At 53.1% G+C, this 22,572-nt stretch overlaps 1 protein-coding gene across 2 annotated transcripts in view; it reads left to right on the forward strand.

The window, feature by feature from the left end:
- Nucleotides 1–22,572, forward strand: part of SEPTIN12 (septin 12) — an 83,564-nt gene that overhangs the window by 18,073 nt on the left and 42,919 nt on the right. For both annotated transcript variants that reach the window (XM_075132808.1, XM_048866438.2), the window contains exon 2: nt 9,495–10,841. In XM_075132808.1, the coding sequence (XP_074988909.1) occupies nt 9,515–10,841 (1,327 nt within the window). In that variant the 5' untranslated portion in view covers nt 9,495–9,514. The remainder of the gene's footprint in view (nt 1–9,494; nt 10,842–22,572) is intronic.

Raw genomic sequence — 22,572 nt, forward strand, 5'->3', positions numbered from 1 at the left:
TGAGGTCCCTGGCAGTTCAGGTGGTGTCCAGTGCCTCTCCCCCTTGGGTCCCCAAAGTCCCTCCCCTCGTGGGGATCACATGACCTGGCCTTGCTGAGGGTGGAAATGGAGCATCAGGCTGGAGGGGTTGTATCTGCTTGGCCCCTGCAGGCAGCCAGTGGGTGGGAGGTGGAGGATTTCCCCCCTCTAATTATCCTTCGCTCTTTCCTGGAGCCAGTGGCCTCTGGGATCCTGGAGGTGGCTTGGGAGTGAGGCAGGGCAGGTAGGATCAGAAAGTAACCTGATGCCAGGCTCCTGGAAGGCTGTAGCCTGTTATTGCCTGGAAAAGAATGTGCATACCTAAGATGGCCTGTATTAACCCTTCTGCTCCCAGGGAGCCCCTAGCCCAGAGGGACATGGTCCTGCCATGGGCATCTGGTAATGGGTACAGATTGCCGTCTGGGCCCAGCTCAGCGTGGCAGGATTGGTCCAATCTCTGCTAATAATGCAAAGTAAGCAGTACCCAGAGGTAGAGCCCAGGTTGCAAGCTCTCTCCTGTCCCCCATACCTTCATCTCCTGCCACCCTCCACCTCCTCCTCTCTCCCCCCTTCCTCACCATGTGTCTTCATCCCCATTCCTCACCCCTTTCCTCTCCAGCCTTCCGATTCATGCCATTGACCTCATGCTCCCCTGCCCACAGCCCTAACCTTTGACCCTTGCTCTTTGCTGGCCCTGCTGCCCCTGCCAAGGTGCCATGGCGGCTCCTTCCCCAGTCCGCTCATTAATTGCTGCGGGACTCTGATCTCTTCTGTCCTTGCGTGTGCAATGCTGCCTGCTAGTCTGCTGAGTGCGCAGGCTCGCCTCTGCCTCCTGGAGAACTATCCGCGCGGGCATCGCTTAGAGCAACGTAACATTTTGCTCCTCTGTCGCAAGTCGGAAGCTCTCCGAGCGCTGTGTACACACTGGCTAGGTCTCCTCCTATCCCTCTGGGAGGGGAAAGTAGTGTGTCCTTACTTCACCCCTGGGGAAAGTGAGGCACAGAGAGGCCAAAGATGACACCACAAGTCTGAGCCGGGAAGAGAGGAGAGCTCCCCATGCCTGCCAATCCATGATGATCACCACTGGACCATGCTGTGGGTCAGTGGCCTGGGTACAGACTGTGCCCGTAGGCTCCATATGTGCTATATCCCTCGTGTGTGTGTGTGTGTACTTGGGACTGGTTTTAGCCTGTGGGCTCACCCTGCTCCCTGAAGTTCTATTGGAAGGTGTCCCAATCCCACCCCATCCCCTCCGCATTTGATTCCTCACGTGATGCAGCCTCATCAAGTACTGACCCGATCCCCGTATGCCACGGTACCAAAAGCCCTCCGTGCACTCAGGCCTTTTTGAAGAAGGCAGCAGCATGGCCTAGTGTGTCGATCAAGGGGTGGAGCTGGGAGAACTGAGTTCTATTTCTCACCCTGCCACTTTCCAGCTATGTGACCTTGGCTGAGTCCCTTTACCCCTCACTGTATCTGTTACATCGTTTGTTATATGTGAATAATGAAGGTTGCTCACCTTTAATGCAGGGCTTTGCAATCCTCCACTGAAAGGTGTCCACAAGAGCAAAACATTAATACTTCATGTCATTCGTTGCCTGGGGAGTTTCTGGTTATGTACAACCCAGTCCTAGCTCTGGTGGATCTGTGGGTGCAGAGGACATGCGTAAAGCCAGCCCTGAGGGTGCTGCATGCCCCCAGTGAATTGAAGGAGATATGTGAGTGCCCCATGTCCTGGGTCTGTGAAGCTGTAGAATCCCATAGGATGCCTGGAAAAGGGGGCAAGCCATCCACCTGCTGACCCTGATAAATCCCTGCCCTGCTAGAGAGCGTGTAATAAATGAGCTGGGTCTGCGGGCCCCTGACCTCAGTTGTGCACTGGGTGGAGCTAACGGAAGTTGACAGACCAGGTTCTCCAGGGCTGAGAGCAAAGAGTGACCACAACAAGGGAATTAATGTCAGGTGCCCACCTCTGGGCTGGCTGGGGAGCATATCTCCTGCATGGGGAGGCCTCCTGCCCCCATCTCTACTCCACTGCAGCCAGCAGCAGGTGTGGCTGGGTGGAAAGCGGAGGAGAACTGGGGTCTGCAATGAGGGGTGGATCATCTCATTCTGACAGCACAGCAACCAGGAACCTCCGCCAGCAAGGCCCAGCTGCGTGAGCTTTGCTATGCTACAGCACCGTGTGTGGGGACCTCCAACCCTGAGGCACAACTGCGTTGTCTCCTCTTAGAGCAATTCTAGCCTTAAGCTACAACAGCGTCCCCTTGGACATACTGAATGCATTCAGGGCCGGCCACCTTGCAATACCTATAGCCCATCCCCAAGACATGACTGCATCGTCTCCGTCCTAGCACTCAGAAACCCTCTGCACCCAGAGATCTGCCTGCTTCACCTGCCCTCTATCGCAGGACAGCATCTGCTGTGCTGGGACCTAATCTGCATCACCTCTGCTCTACTATAGCCCTCCCCGGGCTCTGCATGGCTTCCTGCTGGAAGTGCTGTTCGCTTCTGACTCAGCAACATCGGTCATAGATGCTCCTTCTACCGTGACAGTGGCTTTAGTTTGGTCCTTCTGTTAGGACCCCAAAAGTCCCTCTCCCCTCTTCTTCCGCAGAAAGAGCAAGTATTCTAACCAGGGTTCATGTACGGAGCACACAGCTGCAAGAGCCTCTGCGCTTCAGAGCCATGATCACCCCCAGGCAGATCTCCCTTCTATACCGCCAATAATCACTATTTCCAAGCCTCCAGCCATCTCAGGGAGCAGCACCCGGGTCTTGGAGGACCTCTGGTGGCGGAACAGCTGTCCTAGTGGTTCAGAGCGGAACTCAGAAGGAGGGGGAGGAGATGAGTCTAATTTCTGTCTTCCCCCAGGAGATCATAGTCCTTCAAGCCAGGGTTATGGTCTGTGTCCAAGCACTGAGGTGCTCAATGAACCAACACTGTGTTCCCAGCCCCTTCTGGGGAACAGCTGATTAGAATACTGTTGGGTTTCTCTAGCACCGCTTGCCTTCCAGATATCCCATCTGTTGGGGTTTCTCTAGCACCGTGCCTGGGAGCGGGGCTGAGGGCGAAGCCATGTAGGCAGTCGTCGCAGCTCCGCTGTGTTCAGCACATGCTGGCATGCAGCATTGGACGGGAGAAGATGTGTTATTGGAGGCTGGCTGACTCTGATAAGCATTAATATGAGCTGGCGCCGGTCATCTCCTAAGTCACTGATCAGCTGTGCACAGGTTAGCAGTAAGGGGAATTACATTTCAGGGGCCTGTGTGAAATGAACTGGTGGTTCAGGCTGGTTCCTTGTCCAAAGGTGGCCACATCGTAATAACCACCCTGGCACCCTTGTGGGCATTCTCTGTGCCTGCAAGTGTTGCCAGCAGATCAGACTTGAGACTCATTGGCATGGCACTGTCAGGAGAAGGAGATTGCCCTATGTCACTCCAAGTTTTGGCATCTGGATACCTACTAGAGTAGGCAGAAGAGACTTCAGTGTAAAATCTCATGCAGGGGGACTAGCCCCTCTAATAAAGCAGCAGTTGCCTGAGCATGGGTGAATGGCGAAAGGTGAAACAACCGAAGGTTTGGAAGCCGATTGAAATGATTCTCTGAGCTGTGTGAGTCTGCAGAACTGGGCTGTCGGTTTCAGGAGCACAGACTGCCTGCTACTGCTTGCTCCATGTACCATGGGTGAAATCCTGCCCCACTGAAATCAACAGCAAAACTCCCCTTGACTTCCTCGGGGCCAGGATTTCACCCCGTGTGAAGAGCCTTCCTTCCCCTGTCTTACAAGTTCTGCAGCTGCCCTAGCTGGAATGGGAGGGCAGGGGCCTTGGTCAGGCAGCTTCTCATGCGTGGGTGGTTTCAAGGGGAAACCCCTCTCGCTTCCATCCTTCTGAGTTTAGTCTCCTCTGGTTTCCTAGGACTCTCTGAGAGTCAGGGGCTGGGGAGGTGAAGGGTGAACCCCCTTTCCCACACCTGTCTGCATCTCTGGGCATTATTATGCCTTATTTGGCAGCTAGCATGAACCATCACACAGCATTGAACCTGGAGGGTTCTCAGGGAGGGCACTCTGTCCCCTTGCTCCGAGTGGGTACACAGCATGACGCCAGGATGGGGGCTGGCAGTGCACCTGCCCCTCTTGCCCAGCTAGGGTGACCAAATGTCCTGATTTTATAAGGATGGTCCCAATTTTTGGGTCTTTTTCTTATATAGGCTCCTTCCCCCCTCCCCCCCCCCACCCTCATCTTTCACACTTGCTGTCTGGTCACCCTATGCACAGCTGGGAATCCTGGGGCACAACCTCACCAAGCCCCATGGGTCCATGGTTTGCCAAGATCTTCACAGACTGTCCAGCTGGGGAAGAGGTTGGATCTCCTTTGTAACCCATGGCACCATGCGTCTGTCCCATGATTCCCTGCTTTGCATTATCCATTACAGGACTGGAGGAGGTCACGCTTGCCCAGCTTATACCAGTGCCTGGGCCTTGGGCTGAGCATCGGGGGAGAGCCTGGGAGGAGCGCAAGACCCAGTTCTAATGAATCCTCTAAAGTGCTGCTCCAGATCAATGACACTAGTTCAGAGTGTGGAGCCAGGAGCACTGCCCCATGCTCACCCACCACCCAGTCTTCCCTTGCTGGGCTTGAACACAGGCCTCCTGCAGCTTGGCCCTTCACAGGAAGGAGGCCCAGGCCCCAGCGCTTTGAAACCTTTTAAATCAGTGGGAGCTTTGCCATGTGGGCACAGATAGCGCTAAACCCAGCACGTGGTTTGACACAGTAATGCGGATAGTGACCAATACCAGCAAGCAGAGCCGTCTGGGCCCTTCCGAGGGTCAGTCACTGCCTGTGCTCCCTCATCCCTGCAGGGCTGAGAATGGGGCTATTGGCAGATCTGTGGGAAGGGAGAAATGAGAGCCAAAGAGCCCTTTGGTCTAATCACAGAAACAGCTCAACACCCCAGAGGTGTGTGAAGTGGGGCGCGGCAGGGGGGAATGGGGAAATAGCAAATGGCAAGCAATATGCTGTGGAGTGCTGAGATCAGGGCACCAAATGGATCTGTGCTCAGCAGAGCATGTGTGTGTTTTGGAGGATGGGGGGAGAGCTGATGAGCCTGTATCTCGGGGAGGCCCCCTCGGAGCAGCTCCATTTGGCGTCGTGGGAGGCTGAGGCTTGGCTAATGTGTTTCCTGACCAGATGTGTTTACGAAGGGGTTCCAGCTGTGCGTGCCCTCAGCAGTTTGTCTGCCAAGACGGAGACAACCCTGTGACCAGCGCCTTGGGCTGATCATCACACTCTTTACCATGCAAGTGTCCCGAAGGGCCTTGATTCTGATCTGAAGGGAATCGCCCTCTTCTGCGAGAGATTGGAATTCAGCCCCCTGCCCTGTTTTTCTGATGATGTGCAATGCCTGCAAATAACCTCCCCCTCGCAGCTATTCTAACAAGAAGTTTACGGCTAGCAGACATCTTCCAGCCCTCCCAAATCTCCAGCATCTCAGTGCCTTCAGCTGTTAAACAATCAGGATGTTTTCTCTAGCCCTCTGGCAGCGAGGGAGAATGTCCTTTGGGGAGGGAAGGGATTTACCTGCCAACCGATTCTCCAATTTTCACAACACTCAAAGAATTAAAAATGAACAGCAGGTTTGCTGGGGCAGTCGGAGAGGATGTAAATCCATGTCTTGCCTGTGAAAGAATGAGCTAACTTTAGGATAATAACTGTCTCTCTCAATAGCAGAGCAGCCTCCGGAGGCTCAATATAAGCATGTGTCCATTATTCTTATTATTACTTTCTATTCACGAGCACCTAATGCGCTCAGCTAGGATCACACCGCCTTTGTGCTAGGCACTGTCCAAACACACAGCAGAAGACGGTCCCTGCCTCAAAAAAGTTACTGTCTAAAAACAACACAGATGATCAGATATAGACATCAAATAGTGTTTTTTTTCAGAATACAAAAGTTGTAAGTTACAATTGGAATTGGCTGGAGAGCAGAATGTTAATTTCACAAAAAAGAAATCTTTGCGATTGGTTTCATTCCAAACCAGAATGAAAGGGCAAGAGTTGGACACTGTCCATGCAATAACAATTTGAGTGTTTCCGATCTAATCCTGTTGACAGGAAAATGTCGACATTTTAAAAATCAAAACAAACTACATTTTTCAAGGGCGTGAGAGCAAGTGGGGGGTTTCCATTTTTCTTGCTGTTGCGGAAAAGGAGAATTGCAAAGAAAATTTAATGTTTTCACAAAACAGTCTGCATTCTTTGAAATGCCCCTTTTTGTCAAAATTCGCTGTCTCTGGAAATATTTTGCCCAGTTCTGGTTGCAATAACAGCCTCCAGCATCTCCTCCATCAGCTGTCCTAGCCAGTGTCCTCTGCCATGATGCACCCTCAATGCCCTACTTCCACTCTACTCCAAGAGGAAATAGTAAGCCCCTGCCTTTAGTGGCCCTCATGTCAGTTACAGTCCAATAGCTCCTGGGTGGAGCAGGGCATCTTAGCCACATCTGCTGAGTTGTTCCCAGACCACGCTGCTTTTAGGGACGTGAGCAAGCACAGTCCCCGTGTGGATATAGATCTTTGTCCATTAGGTCAGAACAGCTCACCTTCCTGGGCATCAAGCAGAGTAGGAAACCAAGCAGGGTGTCGCTTCCCATGGGCAGTGCAAATCATGAGAAAATGCTCCGGGCCATCGCTAAGGAAGTGGTAGTTGTGGTTCTCCTCTGTGGTAGCTGGGCATAGAGCTGAGGTCAGTGGTGTACATATGCCACCCACACCTCTTTCCTGGACTTTGCTGAGAAGCCATCTTCGTATCTAGCGGTTTGTTACACCTGCTTGTTGTATCTCCTCTTAAATTAATGGCAAGCTCTTTGGGGCAAGGATTGTCTCTTACTATGTATTTGTAGGGTGCCTAGCACAAATGGGTCCCCACTGCAGTGACATTGTAATACAAACAATAAGATTTCTGCTAGAATGATCTGCAAAGTCGTTTAAGAGGTTGATCCTGCACTGTCATCTTTAGGTTTCAGAGTTAACAACCCAGTAATACAAATGGGGCAATCAACATCTCTCGAAGCTATTGTTTCAGGCTCTCTGCAGACTCAAGCAGACATCCCTGCATTAGTTACATTCGGGTCATCTTTTCAAGTTTGTCTTCATATCCATGAGGGTTGGAAACATTTTTTTAAATGAAAGTTTAGATGTGGGGGAAGGGAAGAAGTCTGTGCTGCTGTGGAGTTGGAGAATACAGAGGGTCTTGCTTATCTGGGTCTTGCTGTGTGATTGTAACAGCACCTGGACCAATGGGAGCGGATTCTGATTGGGGCAGCTGCATGTTTCTGTAATAGAGCTATGAACAGTATTCTACACAGCAGTGTTCAAACAAGCCATGCTCTCCCCCTTCTTGTCAAATGCTTCTTCTGAAAACATTCCCCATAACTGAACTGGAATAAAGCATGTGCAATGGACTATATTCCTGCCGGGTGGGAATTCACTGGGGCTGGCCAAAGAAAGGAGAGAATCTGGCCCATTGTGACTGTGTGGTCCGTGTATTTGTTGACTTATGTGTGCTCTTCTTCGAGAAGGAGCCAGACCAACCCCCCCTCCCCCCAAAACATGCGCACTTCGAAACATTGTGTCTTTCTCACTCCAAGCCATCTCCTTCACATTTTTACATCTGTTGGAAGTACGTGAGTTCAAGCTGCATTCCCCCCAGCCCCTGTTGAAGATGCCCTGCCACACTCTGAGGGGCTAATTTTGCTCTGTGGATAGCTTTGTCCTCTTCAGCCATTAGTTAGGCAGAGCGATTGCTGCCTCCTGCCTCAAACAGCTGCAGCCCACCCCCCACCACCTCCTCCTTTTGCTAGGACTTCACACAGCCCAGCAGTGAGGCCATCTCATTTCACAAGCTGTCAGTGGTGGTGACTGATGGCTGGCTCACTACAGGACTCTGGCATCAGCTTGTCTGGGGCTCCAGTCCCAGGCTCTGCCAGCAGGGGGTGCTGTAAGGAATGGGGTAGTAGCACTGGCTGTAGGGGAACTCCCCTCTACCCCAGTCCCAGGCTCTGCCAGCAGGGGGTGCTGTAAGGAATGGGGTAGGAGCGCTGGCTGTAGGAGAGCTCCCCTCTACCCCAGTCCCAGGCTCTGCCAGCAGGGGGTACTGTAAGGAATGGGGTAGGAGCACTGGCTGTAGGAGAGCTCCCCTCTACCCCAGTCCCAGGCTCTGCCAGCAGGGGGTGCTGTAAGGAATGGGGTAGGAGCGCTGGCTGTAGGGGAGCTCCCCTCTACTCCAGTCCCAGGCTCTGCCAGCAGGGTTGCTGTAGGGAATGTGCCAGCAGCTATGGAAGTCGTGGCGAATTCAGCCCTGAACTCCCTTTGCAATATTTGATTTGAGCCGGGTGACTCTGTTAGGGTGGGCAATGCCCTGCATTCTCCATGCCGTAGCCCAGACATAGCCTGTTGAAGCAAAGGGGGGGTGCAGGGGCGGCGCAGGGAGCAGATCTGATTACCCAGGATGCCCCAGGCAGGATCGTTTACATGTGCTGGTTGGAGGCGAAGAAGCAGTTAGCGTGCTGCTCCCGAGGGGCATGTTTGGAGCTCATGACACTGGTACAATCCAGCAAAGAGAGAGATGTGAGAGATTATAGGCCTCAGGAGGGGAGCCAAGAGCACAGCTCCAGTTTTCCATTGGGGAACTGCTAACAAAACCCTCTGTTCCATGCAGGCTGCAAAGAGGGAGCCCGGCCGATCGTCTGCCTCCCCAGCCCAGGCCTAGCCCCTCCACCCCACTAAGTTCAGAGCTGGGGAGAGCTTTGGCTGTGCTCTGCCTCATGGGGGGGGGCTTGCTGGGCGGAGGATTTGAAAGGCAACGCAGCGGAATGAACCATGTAGCTAGCATGGATGCTGTGGGGAGCAGTGCTGGGTTGATTTCTCAGACCGGAGGTCGTGCCAATCTTTCCCCCATTTGGGTCCAGGTGGGTTTCATACCCTCGGAGTTCCACTTTGGATCTGGGCTTCAAATCTACCATATTTCCCCTGGTGCCAGCTCAGAACCAGATGGGGGCCAGATCATAAACTTGGGTCTGGCTCTGCCCAAAGCTGATCCAAGGCTTCTCCAAAACCCAGTGGCCGTTTGTGTGAATGCAGCCCCAGCTTGTACAGCGGGCGAGTTTCCTGTGCTTCCAGCTCTTGTTGGGACGCAGAGATAGTCCCAGACCTGATCCCCAAGGGTTTGAGCCCAAGGGGAGTCGTGTGGGCCTTTTGCTTTGATTTCTTTGCACAACTCTAGACCCTGCTAGAAGGGCAGGTGGGACTGAACGGGAGGAGGCTGCATGGCCACCGTTGGGGGCAGGAGTCGGCCTGTGAGGAAGGTTCCCGTGGGAGCCACGTGCTGTGTTTGCATGGTGCGGTGTGCGCCCTGGTGTGTATGGGCTGGGGGGTCCTGCTCTAACTCTCCCACCCTTCTCCTCTCTCCCTGCAGCGCTGAAGAGGTCGTTCGATATGGAGGATGCTGAAGAGGCTCCAGCTGTTCCTCCTTCCTGCCCGTTCAGCCCCAGCACGCCTGCAGACAGCCTAGCTGCGGGCAATAGGGAGAGCGGGCAGCTGGCCAGCCTCACACCTCCCACCTATCAATCCCGCATCAGCCTCAGCTCGAGCCCCAGCCCAGCCCAAAGCCCTGTGCTGAAGACCAGGATTAGCACCAGCTTCTCCTTCAACAGAGGAACCATCCAGCTGGCCAGGGCCAATGGCGCCATGAGCTCCAGCCTGACCCGTGTTGCCTCTTTCCAAGCCAGGCTCGATCCCAACGGCTTCTCCTCCTCCTTGGGCCCAGGCAGCGAAAGCCTCCACAGCTCCTCCTCCAGCTTGGAGTGCCCGCCACCCCCCAGCACACCCCAGAGCGCTGCCCGGCAGCCAGAGCCTCGGGGGCTCAAGGCCGCCCCGGTCACCAGCCCGGTACTGAAGAAATTCTCTTCCCACAGTAATGTCTTCCATTCCGAGGCGGAACAGCCTGTCCAGCTGGTGTCCAAGGCTGGAGTGAACCATGGCTCGCTGCCCTCTCTGGACCTGCACATTGCCGAAGATCAGGGCTCCCCCATCCCACTCACTCCTGCCCTGGCTTTTCACTCTGCTGGAGCCTGGAGCAGCAATAGCCAGAACTGTGCCTTGCTCCGAGAGAAGAGCAGCACACCCATTAGTAGGGAGCCTTCCTTCTCTTCCTCTTCCTCCTCTTCTTCCTCCTCCCCACTCTCCGATGCAGCCCAGCGGCCCAGTCTGAGCCCCGCTCCTCCACCCTCCAGGCGGCCACCGAAGCTGCAGAAATTCCCCATCAGCCTGGATGGTTTGATGGGGAAGCCTCTGGATGGCTCTGATCCAGCGCCGAGTGCTGACTCTGCATCCAGACTGGTGCCAAGGACGCAGCTCCAGCTCAGCCTCCGCACCAGCCCCAGCCTGTCTCGGCAGCCCCCCGGTAGGGCCAAGGAGGATGCAGTCGCAGCCGCTGTGAGTGGTGTCTCTGCAGTGCCCTCTCCAGGGAAGTGCCCAGGTGCCCAGGTCAATGAGAGCCCTTGGCCACCGTCTCTGTCTCCTGCTCAAGCTGCTCCTTTCAGGCTCATGTCTCGGCCTCAGATAATGCAAGTGACTTCTCAACCCTCCTTTCTTGGGGGCCCAGCAGCACCCAACCCAAGGGAACATGTCAGATCCATGGCTGAAAGAGTCAACTCCTTCTCCAGTTCCTGCCCAAGGGAAGCCCCTTACATGGGCCCGACAGGTTCTCCCAGGGTCTTTTCTATGAGCGAGGAGATGCACAGCCGAGAGAAGACAAAGGAAGGTAGGACTTTTCTCTTTCTTATCTCTCTGTTGTATTCTGCCCAACGCTGCTTGAGGTCAATGAGAGCTGAGCATGAGCATCCAGGGCACAGCATTGTCCTGTGTGTTCAAGGCTGCCCTGTCAGATGTCTCTTCTCCTAACTCTGCTGGTGTTGGTGAAAGAAACTGACACCGCATGAGCTGGGATCTGCAGCTGGGAAGCACTGCCAGGCTTGCCAGTCCCAAACAGTCGCTCTCTCTCTTTCCCCGCTTTCTCCAGCTGATGGGAACCTCTGTGTTCGGAGGTAGCAGGCATGAGAAGGACCTCAGCCAGAGACGTTGCCGAGGCATTTGCCATGCTGGGGCTGACGTACTCTTTGAGCCAGCCCTCGCGTCCCTGGATCAGCTGTTCCTCTGGCTTTGGGGGCCAGTCCCGGGGGAGAGCTAGATGTGGGGCCAGATGAAGGAGCTCAGAAGGGGTTACACATGGCTGAGTGGGAGTCTGAGTGGGTGTAACTTACTATCACATTCCGGAGTGCAATCCAGACCAGTAAGAGGCTGTGTCACCCCTCCCATATCCTGGGGTGCCTCCCAATGCCTTGCTGCGGTAGCTCCCCTGGGGGCCGCTTATAAGCAGCCTGCCAGCATTCAAGTCATGCCCTGAGCATCTGTGTGTAGCTGAAACCTGCCAGCCACACTGTGGCTTTCACCAGCCTCGATTACCACATGCAGGGTGACCCCAACATACTCCCAGTCCTGGATTCTCCCCCAAAAATGTATGTTCTGTACTGCACTGTCCAGCCCTTTCCTGGACAGTTCAGATAACAAAGGTCCATTGTCTCTGTAAGGGACCAATATACAGTAACTTGAGACCTTAAATAGAGTTACCCACACAGTTCACAACACTGGATTAATTTTGATTATAGAACAAAAAATGTTTATTTACTACAAAGAGAGAGGTTTAACGTGAGAATAAATCGTGGGGCATTAACGTTAGAAATGGTTACAAGGAAAATAACGATGCAACACTTTCTAAACTTAACAAACTAGACTTGGTTGAAGGTGAAGGTCTTACCGCAGGTTGCCAGTATCATTGCTGACCAAGTTTCAGGTCAGGATCTGCAGTCAGAGTCCACAGGCCGTCTTCTTTGGTGGAAAAGAGAGAAATGGCCAGGGAGAGAGAACTTGGGGTGTTTAGTTCAGTCGCCCTTTGAAATGCATTTCCCTGAGAGTGACCCCTCGGTAAAGTTCTTTCCAGCGGAGAGCAAGCAAGGAGACATGTAGTCTTGTGGGGGGAGAGGTTTGCTAAATTGTTTGCTAAGCTGCAGATCTGTTCCTTCCTGGCCAAAGAATGGTCACTTGATAGGTGATTGCCCATCAGCTTCCACCCCTGGCCAGGCGTCAATTTGTCCTTTGTCTTTGAGAAACAGGTACCCTGCCCCAGACTTGTCTAGTAAACACACTTCAGTCATTATTTTAGCTTCTGTTCATAACTTTCCATGTAAATGTTGCTGTGTACATTTTACTATGACATTGCTGGCCAGTGAGTTACTCGTTTTCCAATGAAGCCTCACAAGGCATATTTTGCACAAATATTATTCCACTAGTGTGCGGGGTGTGAATACAGGGGTGTGTTCCATTGCACTTACACACCGCAGAACTAGGAGGAGGTGTGGCCGAGAGTACGGCTGCACACAGTGATGGCTCGCAGCCATGTTCTGATTGGCCGATCGGGCTTTTCTGATGTGACAGCTCCCAGCACTGCCTGCTGGGTCCTCATCATAAGTCACAAAATCAGTTCAAATGGCTGCTGGGCCACCAAGAGCTGGTGAACGTGAGGCTGGGGAGAGTGACTGGGGCACTTTACCCTAATGCTGGCCTCCTGGTTAGTCCCTTCAGCCTCCAAGATCTCAGGCCTCGGGGCTCCTGCTCCTGGGCTCCGCCTCGCCCAGACTCAGGGGGCCTGGTTGGGAGGCTAAAGGAGGCATGGTTCTGTTGTGTCTCGGTAAGGGGATGCAAGCCCAAGGGCGTCTGTAAGTGGTGTTGTGAGGGGTGATTGTCCAATGGCTCTTATTGCTGGGACTGGGAAGAGGGCCCCGTGAAAGTCTAACAGGTTAGAAAACTGCAGTGGGCTGGAGGTGATGGGGGCCTAAGAGGAGAATGTGTCTGCTGCATATACCCCTGATCCCACACGCTGGGGGGAATTAGACCCTAGGTTTCACACTACAGGCTCTGTTGAACTATAGCCAGCCTCTTATCAGTAACTCTGTCCTGGGAACCAGAGCAGACTTAATCTAGACAGGCATCCCTGAACTGGATCTGGAGTCAGAGCTGAGCTGGGCCCCGTCTCCAGGATGAGCCAAACTAGCCCCTCTGATCCACATCCTCCAACGTTCTGAGGAGCTCACCCCAGATCTTGGTGCATATCGTGGAGAACCCAGTCAGGGTCCCACCTCGCTGGGCGTGGTCTGCACCCCAAACGAAAGACAGCCCTGGCGCCAAGAACCTTACAGCCTGGGTATATAACAAGAGACAACCGGTGGGTACAACAGACAGACAGGGAGCACAAGACGAGCACAAGACCATTGAGATTCAAATAAGTGTTGGGGAAAGGGGTGGGGGAAGATAGAGAGCTCTGTTTGGGCCATGTTGGTCTGGTCTGCGCTGACCTGGTCACAGATATCCCAGCTGGCCCCCATTTCCCTTCTCTCTGCCCCTGGTGATGGGCAGGCCTCCTAGGGCCATTTCTGCTGAGAAGGCAGGTCAAGACACATGGCAGAACCCACGCCAGGGCCATATTTGTAATTTAACACAGGGAACTCGCATAGAAGCCCCCCTCCTTTCCTTGACACAAGGACAGGTGCTGAACTCCAGCATCGTTGCCTCATTTTCCTCCTCGGCCCAGGGGCTGGAGAAGGTGGCAGTTGGCCAAGTGCCTTGCCATGTTTCACCTCCCCGAGCAAGCAGGGCGCAGCTGGCAGCGTTGCGGGGAGCTGGGGCCGAACAGTTCTCTTGGCAGTGGTCTCTTTCAAACAGATCCCTGAAGTGGGACCCTCGGTGAAGACTACGTCCTGCAGAGGCCCGCCATCCCTAGGCACTCCCTACTCTGCAGTGCCATTGGCTCTGTAGACCTGTTCACTGCTTCTGCTGATCCCACTTGCCCCCGCTTCATACTGCACTGTACACTTACAAGCTAGTGAGTTTGCTGGAAAAGCGTTTTGGGGCCCTGTGAAAAGAAAAGGAGTACTTGTGGCACCTTAGAGACTAACCAATTTATTTGAGCATGAGCTTTCGTGAGCTACAGCTCACTTCATCAGATGTATACCGTGGAAACTGCAGCAGACTTTATATACACACAGAGAATATGAAACAATACCTCCTCCCACCCCACTGTCCTGCTGGTAATAGCTTATCTAAAGTGATCAACAGGTGGGCCATTTCCAGCACAAATCCAGGTTTTCTCACCCTCCACCCCCCCACACAAATTCACTCTCCTGCTGGTGCTAGCCCATCCAAAGTGACAACTCTTTACATAATCAAGTCGGGCTATTTCCTGCACAGATCCAGGTTTTCTCACATCCCCCCCACCCCCATACACACACAAACTCACTCTCCTGCTGGTAATAGCTCATCTAAACTGACCACTCTCCAAGTTTAAATCCAAGTTAAACCAGAACATCTGGGGGGGGAGGGGGGTAGGAAAAAACAAGAGGAAACAGGCTACCTTGCATAATGACTTAGCCACTCCCAGTCTCTATTTAAGCCTAAATTAATAGTATCCAATTTGCAAATGAATTCCAATTCAGCAGTTTCTCGCTGGAGTCTGGATTTGAAGTTTTTTTGTTTTAAGATAGCGACCTTCATGTCTGTGATTGCGTGACCAGAGAGATTGAAGTGTTCTCCGACTGGTTTATGAATGTTATAATTCTTGACATCTGATTTGTGTCCATTTATTCTTTTATGTAGAGACTGTCCAGTTTGACCAATGTACATGGCAGAGGGGCATTGCTGGCACATGATGGCATATATCACATTGGTGGATGTGCAGGTGAACGAGCCTCTGATAGTGTGGCTGATGTTATTAGGCCCTGTGATGGTGTCCCCTGAATAGATATGTGGGCACAATTGGCAACGGGCTTTGTTGCAAGGATAAGTTCCTGGGTTAGTGGTTCTGTTGTGTGGTATGTGGTTGTTGGTGAGTATTTGCTTCAGGTTGCGGGGCTGTCTGTAGGCAAGGACTGGCCTGTCTCCCAAGACTTGTGAGAGTGTTGGGTCATCCTTTAGGATAGGTTGTAGATCCTTAATAATGCGTTGGAGGGGTTTTAGTTGGGGGCTGAAGGTGACCGCTAGTGGCGTTCTGTTATTTTCTTTGTTAGGCCTGTCCTGTAGTAGGTGACTTCTGGGAACTCTTCTGGCTCTATCAATCTGTTTCTTTACTTCTGCAGGTGGGTATTGTAGTTGTAAGAAAGCTTGACAGAGATCTTGTAGGTGTTTGTCTCTGTCTGAGGGGTTGGAGCAAATGCGGTTGTATCGCAGAGCTTGGCTGTAGACGATGGATCGTGTGGTGTGGTCAGGGTGAAAGCTGGAGGCATGCAGGTAGGAATAGCGGTCAGTAGGTTTCCGGTATAGGGTGGTGTTTATGTGGCCATTGTTTATTAGCACTGTAGTGTCCAGGAAGTGGATCTCTTGTGTGGACTGGACCAGGCTGAGGTTGGTGGTGGGATGGAAATTGTTGAAATCATGGTGGAATTCCTCAAGGGTTTCTTTTCCATGGGTCCAGATGATGAAGATGTCATCAATATAGCGCAAGTAGAGTAGGGGCTTTAGGGGACGAGAGCTGAGGAAGCGTTGTTCTAAATCAGCCATAAAAATGTTGGCATACTGTGGGGCCATGCGGGTACCCATAGCAGTGCCGCTGATCTGAAGGTATACATTGTCCCCAAATGTGAAATAGTTATGGGTAAGGACAAAGTCACAAAGTTCAGCCACCAGGTTAGCCGTGACATTATCGGGGATAGTGTTCTTGACGGCTTGTAGTCCATCTTTGTGTGGAATGTTGGTGTAGAGGGCTTCTACATCCATAGTAGCCAGGATGGTGTTATCAGGAAGATCACCGATGGATTGAAGTTTCCTCAGGAAGTCAGTGGTGTCTCGAAGGTAGCTGGGAGTGCTGGTAGCATAGGGCCTGAGGAGGGAGTCTACATAGCCAGACAATCCTGCTGTCAGGGTGCCAATGCCTGAGATGATGGGGCGCCCAGGATTTCCAGGTTTATGGATCTTGGGTAGTAGATAGAATATCCCAGGTCCTGTGTGACACTAAGTATCTATCCTGTCTTTCCATCCTGTAGTGTCCTATCTATCCATCTAGGGGAATATCTGGCTACCATTACCCCTCGGGTCAAAGAGCCTGACAATCATATAAGGTATCCAACACGCCTGCAAGAGAGGGCAGTGATAATATCCCCATTTTACAGATGGGAAACTGAGGCCCAGATCCTCAAAGGCATTTAGGCGCCTAACTCCTCTGGATTTCAGTGGAAGTTAGGCACCTAAATACCTCTGAGGATTTGCGCCTAAGTGACTTGCCCAACGGCATTCAGGGAGTGTGTGGTGGAGCCGGGAATTGAACCTACGTCTCCTGAATCTGGCTCCTTCACTGCAAAGACTCTCTTCATCTTGGCTGTTGTCTCCTCCTGACATGGGGCCTGAGCAGTAAGAGCATAACACAGGGATCCCCCCCGCAGGGAAAGCTTTTAAATGTGCCAACCCTACACCCACGGTGGCTTTCTAGCCACGCCCCCCATGACATGGTCCAAGCAAGACCAGTGATGGGCACCATATCTGGGTTTAAAAGAGCTGGCAAATCTCAGCCCACGCCCTTGTCACCAGCAAGGTCAGAGTTCTCCATTACCTGGAGCCTTCCACCCCCTTTGCTTATCACTGTTCATAAACCTGCCACTTACTCTTATCAGCCAGAGACTGGGAAGGTTTGTGGTTCCCACTGGAGAGCTTGGCTCTGCTGGGACAAATCCTGAGCAAATCGACCCAGCAAAGCAGAGTGGTTCCTAGGACTTCTGCATCCCCACTGGAGATGGAGCCTGCCCTCTCCCCTCCCTGTGGCAGTAACCAGATCTTGGTCTGCAGAGCGCAGTGTTTGCTCAGGTAAGGAACGGACTAGGCCTGAAAGTGGCTGATAACACTGTGCGGTTTGAGCTCATCTCTAAGCCTGCATGCCCTGAGAAAGCTCCCTCTGGGAACAGGGGGCGTGGGGAACGTGCACAGGCTGCGTGCTCGCTGTTTGGAGCGACAGGCGCTGCAAAGAGCTGAGTGTGAACTCCGGTGGACAGGCCATGGGGCGGAGGAAGATCGCTGTGGGTATCCCAGAGCTCCCGTGGCTGGCGTCTGAGCTGGCACTGACAGGGCAGTCCTGTGGGAAGCTCACACTGCCAAGGGCCTGGCTAGCACTGGGGATCAGACCCCCGGGGTATGTGGCTGAAGGGTCCCATCTCCCAGGAGCGGACACAGAAGGGGGCAGAATGAGCAGGTTTGCAGGGTGTTCCACTCATCCCTTCTGCTGGCTTTCAGCATAACAGACTATCTTGCAGAGAGTCCCGCTATAAGTCTGAGCCCAGTAGATGTGTCTGGGGCACAATCCCACAGCCCGCACTCACTCACTCATAGACCTTACTCACCAGGTCGCTTACTGAAGGCAGTAGGACTATGTGCTGAGTATAAGCAAAGCCGGAGTTTATGGGGGAACTGGCTGAGGCTGATGAGCAGTCCTGGCTTGCTGCCTTTATATTAAACCAGTTCTTTACCCCACACTTTGGCAAGGGAAGATTTGATACCAGACCCCAGTTCTCTCCGTTCCGTTTATTTCCTTCTGGACAGTTTTTTGGCCCCTGGGAAAAGATCTCGATTCAGCAAAGTGCTTAAGTCACGAGCAGCCCCACTGCCTGCACCACGATCCCTTGCTGAGTTCAGCAGAACCACTCCGGTGATTTGTGTAAGGGCTTGCTGAAGTGGGGCTTGTAGCCATTGTCCTGTCTTTATTGTACTGAAGATTCCATTAAAGCTGGTTCTTCGAACAGCTGATTTCAAAGGCAGCAGGTCCCTGGCAGGGGTGAAAGTAAGTTAGAGGACTTACTGGTACCCCCAGTCTTGAGCAGGGGGCGTGGCCTCAACAAGAAGAGGCGTGGCCTCAACTGGAAGAGGCAGGGCCTTAAATCCCTGGACCCTTTAAATCTTGATTTTAAGGGCCAGGGCTCCAGCTGCAGTAGCAGCAGCTGGGAGCCCAGGGCCCTTTAAATAACCCCTTAGCTCCCAGCTGCAGAGGCGGCTGGAAGCCCCGGGGCTCGGGGGCAATTTAAATGGCCCAGGGCTCCAGCTGCCGCTACCGCAGCCGAGCCCCAGGCCCTTTAAATCACTGAGGAGCCCTGGGGGTTCTCGGCTGCCACCGGTACCCCGGGGCTCTGGGCTCTGGCAGAGCTTTAAAGGGCCTGGGGCTCCGCTGTGGTAGCAGCTGCCGGAGCCCCGAGCCCTTTAAATCCCAGCTTGAGCCCTGCTGCCCGAGTCCTGGGGTAGCGGTGGGCGGCCTCCATCGGGGATTTAAAGGGCCCCAAGGCTCCAGCCGCCGCTACCGCCCAGGTCCTTTAAATGCCCACCAGAGCCCCGCTGCCGCTACCCCAGGGCTTTGGCAGCGGGGCTCCAGAGGGGATTTAAAGGGCCGGGGCGGTAGCGGTGGCTGGAGCTCCGGGGCTCTTTAAATCCCCGCCAGAGCCCCCCACACCTACCCCAGGACTCGGGCAGCAGGGCTCAGGCGGGGATTTAAAGGGCTTGGGGCTCCAGCCGCCGCTACCGCCCCGGCCCTTTAAATCCCCTCCGGAGCCCGACCGCCGCTACCCCAGGGCTTGGGCAGCAGGGCTCAGGCCGTGATTTAAAGGGCCCCGGGGCGGTAGCGGCGGCTGGAGCTCTGGGGCTCTTTAAATCCCCGCCAGAGCCCCACCGCTGCTACCCCAGGGCTTTAAATTGCCCTCTGGGAAAGCCAGTCCTGGTACGGCACACTGGCTCTTACCGGTATGCCGTACCGGGGCGTATCGGCTTACTTTCACCTCTGGTCCCTGCGCTACTCTGGAGGCTGTGAAACTCTTTAAACAAATTCCTGATAAGGGACAACCCCTGATTTTGAAGAAAGGCAAATCCCAGCTGCCTGAACCCTGGAGATAAACAAACCCGCACAATGACAGATGGGCCACATTGGCTCTATAGCAGATTCCTTAGACGCATGCCTGGGTCCAATTCAAATTAGGAATAAGCTTGTTCCTCCCTCGCCAGCCCTCCTGGTCCCTGAGCATACCTGTTCCTGCCCTCTCCCAAACACAGGGCTCCCCACAGGACTTTCCAGAGGGAGAGCCTCCAGGCATGGCTCAGTGCATACATTGGGACTGCCTCCTCCCGATTCCTCTGGGACTGGAACAAGCCAGCTTTGAGCTTCAGCAGGAACCTTAGCCCTTCTTTGCATGCACGGGGAGCCTCTAGCTGTCCAGCTTAGGTATTGGTAAAACGTCCATGAATTTGGCAAGATGTTTTGGTGTCACTGAATCTGCAATTTTTTATTTTTTTGCCAAAAAAGATTTGTCCTTTCGCCCAGCTGTCTGGGAGTGTGTGGGGCTGGAAGTGTGTCCACTCCGTTTGGGCCAGGTTTGGGGTTTCCTGCCTTGGTGCTGCCCATTGACCTTTGTGATGGCTGATTGACACATCCATTGCTGCTAACACATCTCAGGGTTGCTCCTGGGTTTCTTTGATCAGTTGTTGATGAATAACAATTATCTTCTGTCCCCTCTTGGTCCTCCAAGCAGGGGAAGCCAGCATTGCAAGCTCCTCACACTTCCTTTCCAAGGTGCCTCAGACCTACCCCAGAGGGCCCTCCTCTACGAGAGAGAGAATAGTGCAGTCTCCATGGCCCATTCCACCCTTAGCCTCCCCCCAATTAGTGACAATGAGGATGGTTTTTGTCATATGGACACATGTCTGCTGAGAATTGGAAGGAAGCAAACAAGCTTATGTCATCCAGGCCACCAGACAGCCACCACATGAAAGCAACTATCAGTGACTCTCCCATCTGGATCCCATCCAGGCCAAGCTAGCATCCTAGAGGAGAGAGACTCTCCAGTCCATTCTGATCCTCCAGGCCACTCAGGTTTCCTGGGCCTTTCAGTTCCCCTGAGACAGACAAAGGAATTTCGTTTTCCAGTAGCCAAGTTCTAGGCACGAGAAAGCTGCTCAGGATGCAGGCTTGGGCCTGCTCATCTCCCCGGGAAGCTAGCACACCGAGCAATGGGGCAGCAGGCCATGTTTCGCTTCCACTTCTTGTGTCAGGGTCGCCCACAAAGATCCTGGGGCTCCCGCGATAGCGGGGGAAGAGGACAAGCGGCTCAGGGCTGGAATTTCCGCTCCCCTCTTGGCAAAACATCTTGTTGGCCAAAGCCCCCATTTTACCCAGTTGACATGAAAGCCCTAACTGCTGAGATGGGAGCTCATGGGCTGTCTGAGGTAGAGGACGATGCCTGCTTCTGCAGTGAGGTGGGGCTATGCTGAGCAGTGGGGGCGGGTCTGTGTTCTTGGAAGGGGGCGATAAAATGGTGATGGGACCAAAGGGTTATTTGTATGTCGTTCCTCGGTTCTCCAGTACCGATTCCAACCTCGGATCTTCAGTCTACCCCCCACCTATAGCAGGGTCTGGAATTGGATTGCTAATGGCTTGCATCTCATTAAGCTGAAGTCTCTCCTGGCCGTCTGAGGTAGCTATCCCATTGAAAGGCGGGAAATCTCCGGGCAAGAAAGGGGACGGTACAGGAGCCTGGTACTTGACTTCCGTGAGTTTTCTCATGTTCCTGCCAGGCCAGCACTGCTTCAAGTGTGGCAGTTTTCTTGGCAGTTTTCACTTCTGCTTCTGCTCCCATCCAGTCCTGCAAAGAGCAGAGTTGCTCAGCTGTGAAAATGGGTGGTGGGGAAGCGAGGGAGTGTGAGCTAAAAACTTTATCAAACCTCCCAAGAGTTCTCCATTTCTCCTGCTGCATGCAGAGAGCCATGGGTCTAATAGCTCTGTGTATACCAGTGCTTGGAGCATCTATTACCCTGCATTGTCCCTGCACTACCAAAAAATCTTCCTCTCTTGCCAAACTGCTGAGCTGGTCACCATTTTCCTTCTAAACATACGGGAGTTGTCAGCCGCTTTCCTCTGGCTCAGGTTACAAAACCAGTAAAGGCCCAAATATTCCTGGGCTGATGTGGGCTGCTTTGTCCAGCTCCTCATATGCATAAACTGACACCGTCGTCAGAGTGAGAACAGACTAGAAGTGACCAGCAGGCATGGAGCAGGCCCTGCCCCAGTGCGAGTGGGATGATAGAAGGGAGGTGGCTGTTGGCACAGGTCATGCCCGGTGCGGTGTGTAACGGGGACCCCTCCTCTCGATTTACTTAGGCTTGACTGAAACGGTTTAGGAATGCTTTCTGCTCCTTAGAGGCACCGAGAGGAAGTGGACCCTCAGAGGAGAAGTGTACTTAGCTATTTTGGTGTTTCTTCTTTCTCTTCCTTGCCTCTCTGCTCTGCCTTTCTACCTCTAACCTTCCACTGGCCTCACTTATGGAGCTGGGTGAGCCCTTCTGAAAATGCTGGCCTCTGCCTCCTGGATTCTGAACCAGGCCATGTGGGATGGCTGGATTCTGTGCCAGGCCACATTGGATGACTGGCATCTGTGCCACGCCGTGCAGGGTGTCTGGTTTCTGACTTATTGATCCTATATAAATAACGTACAAAGCATCTCACCTTCTCAAAGTGCTTTACAAACAGCACGTGATAAAAGTTAATACAATGAGAAGAAAAGAGACTTCAGCTAACTGGAAAGCAGCTTGATTGCTGTGATCATCTCAGCCATTGTTATTAATTAGTAGTATTGCAGTACCACCTAGCCCATCCTGGACACTGTTGTGCTAGGTGCTGTACAAACAGTTCCTTGCCCCAAAGACCTCACAGCGACAACTGATGGATAAAGTCAGGGGAGCACAAGGAAACAATGAGACAACACAGGTCAGCATGACAGGCAGGGGTATTGGCGCCTAAGCACTGGCCAGTTTTGTGTTGGCATCATGGCAAAGGAGAGTTTTAAGGAGGGATTTGCAGGAGGCCAAACGAGGGAGCTCTGTGGAGGCTTATGGGGAGCTCCTTGAAGTGCTTTGGACACACTTGTGGAGCAGTCAGGCCCTGTGGCGCTGCTGGGGAAGGAGTCGTCTTCTCGTTTTACAGAGAATGAAACTGATGTCCCAGTGCTGAGGGGCTGACTGGCAGAGGAGCTGAGTTTCTGCAGCACATATTGACTTTAATTGGTGCCATGGATGCTTAGCACTTCTGAGGAGCAGGTCCTCGGGGAAGGTCACCCAAGGTGAGCCATATCTCCTGGCTCCCTGTCCTGTGCTCTGACCACTAGACAGTGCTAGGACACTGGATATGGAACAGTGATAAGGATGGCTGGGCTAAACACCCATTTGTGTTCCTATAATCTTAGGGCTTCTGTAGATCACACGCTGATTAAACCTTCATCAGTGATTAAATCATTGTAATAGAATGTGGCCCTGGGATTACTCACCTCCTGCCTGGAAAATAAAACAGCTCGAATTAGTCCCTGAACGGGTCTGTCCATAGGGAACCATTATTTTGCGACATTAGCTCTTAATGAGCAGCTTTTGGATGGATT

The sequence above is a fragment of the Caretta caretta genome, chromosome 10 (genome assembly GCF_965140235.1).
Source record: "Caretta caretta isolate rCarCar2 chromosome 10, rCarCar1.hap1, whole genome shotgun sequence".
In the NCBI taxonomy this organism is placed as follows: Eukaryota; Metazoa; Chordata; order Testudines; family Cheloniidae; genus Caretta; species Caretta caretta.